The 7,456-nt window shown below is 34.5% G+C and overlaps 1 protein-coding gene across 1 annotated transcript in view; it reads right to left on the reverse strand.

The window, feature by feature from the left end:
• LOC108741431 (delta-sarcoglycan-like) overlaps positions 1 to 7,266 on the reverse strand; it is a 19,236-nt gene extending 11,970 nt beyond the window's left edge. Inside the window, exons 1-2 of the mRNA XM_018476245.1 lie at positions 7,204 to 7,266; positions 2,265 to 2,499 (exon numbers count right to left, since the gene is read on the reverse strand). Coding sequence (XP_018331747.1) covers positions 2,265 to 2,499; positions 7,204 to 7,256 — 288 coding nt within the window. The 5' untranslated portion in view covers positions 7,257 to 7,266. The remainder of the gene's footprint in view (positions 1 to 2,264; positions 2,500 to 7,203) is intronic.
• Between the last annotated feature and the right edge of the window lie 190 nt (positions 7,267 to 7,456).

The raw sequence follows: 7,456 nt of genomic DNA on the forward strand, positions 1-7,456 counted from the left end.
TTTTGATCTATCTCGTAGGGTTCAGCCAGCGTTTGCAATGTAAGCGCAAAAAATGTGTTTATTTACGACATCACATTAGAAACCTCTAAAATTATCAGTGTTTCCCTACTATATTATGCATGTATTATACATATAAACCTTCCTCTTGAATCACTCTATCTTTTAAAAAAACCGCATCAAAATCCGTTGCGTAGTTTTAAAGATTTAAGCATACATAGGGACAGACAGTGGGAAAGCGACTTTGTTTTATACTATGAAGTGGTAAGACACTGTAACTTCAGTCTTGTATCGCTTATTTTTTGTCGGTTGAGCTTTTTTAAACTGGATGAAAATAAACTTGCTGAGAGCAATGAAAATTCCATTTGATTAAATAAATAAACAGGCGACCTAAATTGCAACTTACTTTTGGGAACGTTTGTTATTGTTTAATCTATTTGATGCGAAAAACACTTTTTACGGAATCTATTCAATAAACCATTAAATTAAAACTGTTTAAATGTATCGTATTTCGTGCATATTTTATACCCTATTCACTTTGAAAATGGCTGATAATTATTATTAAAAAGAAAGAAAGTCGATACCTATTTACGTTAATGTGGCCTCGTACCTTTTTGTAAGAATTCAATTACAGTTGAAGAAAATTGACATTGTAATTATGCTACGTACGTTTGATGGGTTCTATGGGGTAAACTTTTCGAGTGTAATACTTACAAAAAAACGCTTCAATGTCATTTTAGATGAACGAATTTCCACCCAAATGACACATTATATATAAATACTATTAACAATTTCTGTTTTTGTAAGCTGCTGTTATGTATGTATATTATAATGCCGGAATTGTGAATTTTTTAATTAAACATTTTCGGAACTCGCGAGTTGCTTCCATTACACTCACATAGCCGACCGTCACTGAAGACATTATTAATAGAATACTTTAGACAAGACACTTAGTTCACGTGGCTATTTTTACTTGCAAACGTTGTAATTATTAAACGGATTTTCGTCCAGGCGAGTGAACTTATAAAATGAAGTCAATCGTCGCATTGTCCAGGAATTCTTCTGCTGGAAGGGGATTTTCATAATTTATTCGATTTCCTTGCAAGTTGGGCGGGAAATGGGGAGCTCACGGGACCGTTTTACTTTGCGGTCAACTTTTTTTTTTCAGCAGAAAGCGCGACAAAGTAAAAAACGACACAAAAAAGTTTTGTTTAAATTTAGAGATTCGGTCCTTTTTTATCCGTGGTCTGATTTATTTAGAAAGTGGCTGATAATTCGAGTCTTTTAGGAATTGTGCCAAAAAATTTTATACAAAAGAAACAACGTAAATAAGTTAGTAGACGTTGTGAACAGTCGCTGCCCATTTTTTTTTATAGACCTACTGATATGAATAACATGTCAGTCTTTNAACAAATCTCCTGATGTCGGACTATTCGGTCGTTCCGACATTAAGAAGCAGCCGGAATCCAATATCAGTAAACAAACAGGCGAATCGCGGAAAATCTTTTGCTATGAGGATGACAGACGAAAGAGAAGTGGCGAATATTAGTGAAATTATTCTGGGAAAATGTCTCATCCTTCTGTTGTTGGTGCCTGATAAGTTTAAGGTCGTTCGTGTAGCTGGGAATTAGATAATTTTTGAAACCGATAATCGGTTTCGTTAACGCCACAGACGAAAAAAAAAAAAAAAAAGAATTCAGAAGAGATGAGAAACGTGTCGTGACTTGACAGCTAAGATTATTTCCGACGTTCGCTGTAATTGTTTTGTTAATTGAGTTCAAAGCATAAATCTTTTGAATGAAACCAATATTAAGTGAATTAATTTTTACTACGACAGATAATCTTAAATTAATAAGGAAAAATTGTTGCTGAAGTCATGCCTTCGCCAGGAATCGAACCCGGGTCCCTGGCTTTACGCACCATTGCTTTCACCTTTCCGGGTTCGATTCTCGGCAGAGCGTGACAGTAGCAACAATTTTTTCTTATTAATTTGAGGTTATCTGCAGTGGTAAAAATTAATTCACTTTAATAAATTGAAAATCCTACAAAAATTCTTCTAAGAAATCGGTATTATAAATTTTCTTATAATTTTTTTCACAATTGCTTTTGCATATTTCCTACCTACTGTTCATAAAAATTAGAGAACGCGGGATGTTTTAATTTTAGGAAAATGCAAAAATTAGCTCAGGATATAAAAGTGTGCAAGTGTGTGTTCAAATAGTCTTAGGATTGACTACCGTATGATGATAATGATGATGATAACTTACCGAGGAAAACTCCATTACTTTAAGAACCCATAACGTTAACGCTAAATTGATAATAACAATTATAAGTAGTCCTAAGATCAGTACGTATAGGCATCTTTTTCTCCAACCGTAAATTCCTATCCTAAAATTATTTGTACATTGTTCTTCCATCCCGCAACTTCCTGGGTTACCCGGCTGTTGTTGTATTTCACCTGAGGTCGTACAAGTTGCTGTGGAACTGTCAGCCTTTTTTAATCTGCAATTAAACACACATCATCAGGAATTTTCAATTAGAATGAATTAATTTTGTAGAGCTCGTAGATATCGAGAAATCGAATGATCTTTTAGCGTGTTATCAGTCGATTCTGGGCTCTAATTTGCGGCATATTTTACAGCTATGCATTTTTGGATTTTATAGATCTTGAGAAATTGGAAGATCTTCTGCTAGTGTTTTTACTATAAATTGATTACAAAATATGATATTATATATATTTTTCGAGATCTACAAACTTTACAAATTTATAACAAATTACTCGTACGTTTGAATATGGGGGTTGAATGTGTGAACTGCTAACGCAATACATTCATATGTAAATTTTAGGGTCTCGATATAGTAAGTGTTCACTGACATGAAATATCAAAATGGATTTACGTTAATAATTGGTGGAGGTGCCGGTCATAGCTTCCTTTTTTGTGTTATACTTCTCCTATTATTTAGTTTGATGTTTATGTTAATAATATACGTAAAAATTCGTAACTATTGCGTATTATTAAACAAATACAAATGTACGTAGTCTGAAATTTTGGAGTATTTGGATTAGGAAACCGTTATTGTAAAATATACAATAGTTTCGGAGGATATCTCTTGTATATCCCACATGAGGGATCCTTTCTAGGAAATAAAAACAACCTTCGGTTATTCAATAACAATACGTCGTTTCCAGTTAACAGTAGGGCTGTGCCTAATACAATTTCGAGTTTTATACAAACACTCGGACTAAGTACGGTTCGGACAGGACGTGTATGTACTAAAAAACAAAAGGGTCAAACGGTTTTCGAAAGCTCCTTATCGCGAATGAGGAGGACCGTTGTTGTTGACTAAGTATACATATAATTTAAACAAACTGGAAATAAACAGATACTAAATCTACAGGAATATATTGTTGTTGATTTTGAGCAGGTTTTTGTTAGATTACTCTTCGAAATTGAATTGATAAGATTGAATATATGATATGTGAATATTCATCATGAATAGAATGGAGTCACTATTAAGAAGTACATGCAACTTTTGATAATAAAACTGTAAAGGATTTCGATCTTTTTAGATCTCCAAGCAGCCTCGATATTTATGGACCAAACCGATGATGCTCCTAAATAGTGAGTTTATATAATGTTCAAGTACAGGCAGTACATCGCCATCTAGTAAGTAAATATATGCTTCTGCTGAAGTATTTTTATATGTTAGACAAGGTTTTACTAATGTATGAACTTGCCTAACTGAATCGACATACCCAAACCAAATACCAACCAACGATACAGTGAGCCATGTCGACTCTTTATTAAGGACTAACTAACACATGAAATACTTCAGCAGCAGTAAATACCTGCCAGATGGCGACACAAAGCCTGTACTTGGATAATGTATAAACTGGCTCTTTACAGGCTTCATTGGTTTGGTCGTGAAATCCACCAAGCGATATGACCTAGAGGTTTAGACCGTTGCTTAGCATTTGGGAGGACGCCGGTTCGATTCCGGGTCCGTCTGCCTTGGTCCAAGTTTTTCTGTGATTTCCTTGGATCTCTTAGGCAGTAATGGTCCACAGGTAATCTTTCAGTCTTTTCTGTCTTTATTGCGGTCCGTCTCAACTTTATCAACCGAACCACCACCCACCCATTCCCACGATTCCTGAAATCAGGCTGAAGGGGGCTTTCCGGCATAGTCCGGAGGGACTGCCCGCCCACCGTCATTACTGGCTGGTGGTAATGAAACACCCAAATGTTTTTAAAGTTTAAGTTTTGTCGTAAAATCTGGTGGTTAAGACCAGATGTTAATTTTTTATTTCTCAAAAATCTCCATTACGGGGAGCTTTTCCTACCACCTATCTTGCGTATTTCTCCCCTTCGAAGGGAAGCTGATCGTATCCCTTTTCCTGTACCCTCTATCATGTGCAGGATATTAATGCAACCCTCGAATTCTTTTACCATAGTTTCATTTGTATGTCAGAGATTAATCCCACTGTCTTTCTTAGTATGAAACACATTTAATTTTCGTTGCGAGAATGTGTATTAAAAATTGACGAAAACATTCATGTGAAGAGGTTCAATTCGTCACTATTCAAGTCAGGGATAAACGGCAGCGCTTGTGTTTCTCGACAACAATGGGGGGAATAAGCATAATCCCGTTGATTACATTCACACATAAAGGCGTGTAGGTTTGTTTGTAAGCGCTTTAGCAATGCTCAACACTATTATATGTGAGCGTTAGGAACTAATCTGGAAGTGCAACTGTTCAACGTCTTATATGGAGGATCTACTAATTTACTCTTGCAGACAATTGCAAGATGAATTAGGGAATTAAGGGAAGTATCGGGGCTTAATTGAACGCATAATAAATTAGATCAAAATTTACTGAAATAAAATCGGTCTTTGTCTTACTTTCGAAGTTGTGTCTTCGTATCCCTAGACAAAAATTTTCAGTGTCTCCCCAGTCTCTCAGAGTCTTTCAGCGTCTCTTAGAGCGTCTCTCACAGTCTCAGTTATTGCCCAGGTGTTTTTATGGATCTCTCACAGTCTCTGTATGAGAGACTCGAACGATAAAATTGTTAATTTAGAGATTCGAGTCTCTCACAGAGAGACTGAATGAATAAAACTGAAAAATTGAGAGACGGGAGGCTCTCGTAAAAAGACTGGGATCTCTGAAATATGTTAAAATTAAACAGGTTAAATTATTTGTCTCTTTAATAAATTACTATTACACCGATTTTAATATCACATGATTAACGCCTGATATTTTATTCGTTGACAGTTGTTTTGTATTTTCGATAATTTAATCCAAATTAATTTGACATCATAGAAACATGAAGCATATATTGTAACAGGATTGTTGCCCATCAGTAAATAGTTTGAAATTATGTAATTATTTAATTCAATTCAAAATTTCATTTAGTGGTCTTTATTGAATTTATGAATTCTGTTGATCTATTACTTAATACTAGTAAAATGGATAAACAATTAATGAACTTAAGTTCAGGTTTCAATTGAGTAGGTTTTGTTGTGTGTCGATGTTTTCGTCAGATTCATCAGAATAAACCTGAAGATCATGAAATATTTGTACAACCCACACATTTGAGATCTAAAAGATTAATATTACCCTTCACTAGCAAAAAATGGCAATAAATTAAGTGATTAAGAATTACAAAAGTTGCAATTTTCTCTGAGATTCTATTTAAAGATTGCGATTTTCTTAGTCACTGAAGCATAAAAGTCGCATCAAATGAACGGTTATTGAAAATCAGAAATATACTCAGTAGGTATTTTAATTTTCTTTTTAGGTTGATAAACAGTTTTGGAAATGTTGCAAATTGGTGCGGATATTGCTCATGAACCGGAGCTTCCGTTTCCGTTTAGGTCTAGTACATTGAATTAGCATGATTATATCCTCTAGAAATGTTTCATAAGTTGAAATAAGAAAGGAGCTGGTATTTTTTCGTCTTTTTGGCAAAGCGCCCGCTCAAACTCCAAGAAACATTAACAGTTTAAGAGCAACCAATTTAGTTGCCACTTGGTCTCTACGAAATAATTCACTGGCATTAAACAGACCGTACGCTATGCTTTACGATACGGTTGATTTATGGCGCGGGAGAGCTACTAGAAATTGTAAATGATGTATTTACTATTTTTTGTTTGTACGATACGGAAAATGTTGACATTATTTTTGTTTAGTTACGTATTTCGACCAAGTATCAGTAGAGTTCGACTTATATCTTAGTAGCATCCATGTAAGCCGATCTAGACTAAATTTTACAATATTTAAGTAATTTCTATTTGACACAACAGTTTAATTTAGGTGATTGTTTTTTATTTTGTATTTGACAGCAGTTAATACCCTTTTTCAAAATGAAAGTTGAAATTTTAAGGTCAAATTAAACAATGTTTATAATTTCGAAACCTTTTTATTCATTTATTTATTGGAAGTCAATAATAAATAGGCGAGATAGGTTGGTAGGACACCTTCTCAGTCATGAAGGTCTAGTCAGAGACATATTAGAGGCAGAAACGGAAATTAGGAGGGCTAGAGGTAGGCCTAGATTAGATTACTGACTACACAAAAAGTTAAGGATGTGGGATGTTCTACTTTTAGGGAAATGCGACGATTAGTTTAGGTTAGGAAATAGTGTAGGTGTGTGTTCAATCAGTCTTAGGGTTGACGACCTCATGATGATGAGCTTTTTATTAATTGAAGAAGAATGTGGAAATTTGTATTATTTGTAAGTAGGATGAACTACGTAACATCTACTTTGAAATATTTTGATTACCTACACAATCCTTTTTTCTTTTAGTATTCCTGTGAATTAAGGTATCCTCTGTTGATAATTTGAAAAGCGAAAAAAAGATGATCTTCCAAGTACAAAGTAAAGATTTCTTTTATCAATTTTTTTAAACTAACGGAGGTCAAAGGAAATTGTATAAAAAATGAGCCAACTGGTAATTACAAAACCATCCAACAACTTTAGCTACAGCGGATGTTTGTTACCAAAATAAATACAGGAATAAATCGACATTTCGACCGAACTTCATATTTACTTTTTTGCGGTTCTGGTTCTACAATTTTTCACTTCTATTGATTGGAAAAGTTTGATGTTTACTTATTAACGTTAAAAGTTCGGGTTGCCGGTGTTTCAGAATAGTCCATACAAAGGTTATAGATAAAGGCATGCTTTTGTGTAAATAAGTAATTTACCTTGTTGTTGTCCCTGTAGTGTTATTTGGCAGCCTATGATTACTTGTAGTCATCTGAAACAAACACAAAAGTTTAGCTGTGTTTCTCGTTATTTAAATGTGTTTAAATATATAATTGTTATTATACGAGGGTGGATTGATAAGTTTCCGGCCTAACCAAGAGATGACGCCACTAGGCCTACCTTGAGGTGACATTCTATAGTACCATCCTTGGATAGCTTGTAGCTATAGTTTCAGCCCGATCTCCTTGCTAG

Source organism: Agrilus planipennis, unplaced genomic scaffold (assembly GCF_000699045.2).
Source record: "Agrilus planipennis isolate EAB-ADULT unplaced genomic scaffold, Apla_2.0 scaffold275, whole genome shotgun sequence".
Taxonomy (NCBI): Eukaryota; Metazoa; Arthropoda; class Insecta; order Coleoptera; family Buprestidae; genus Agrilus; species Agrilus planipennis.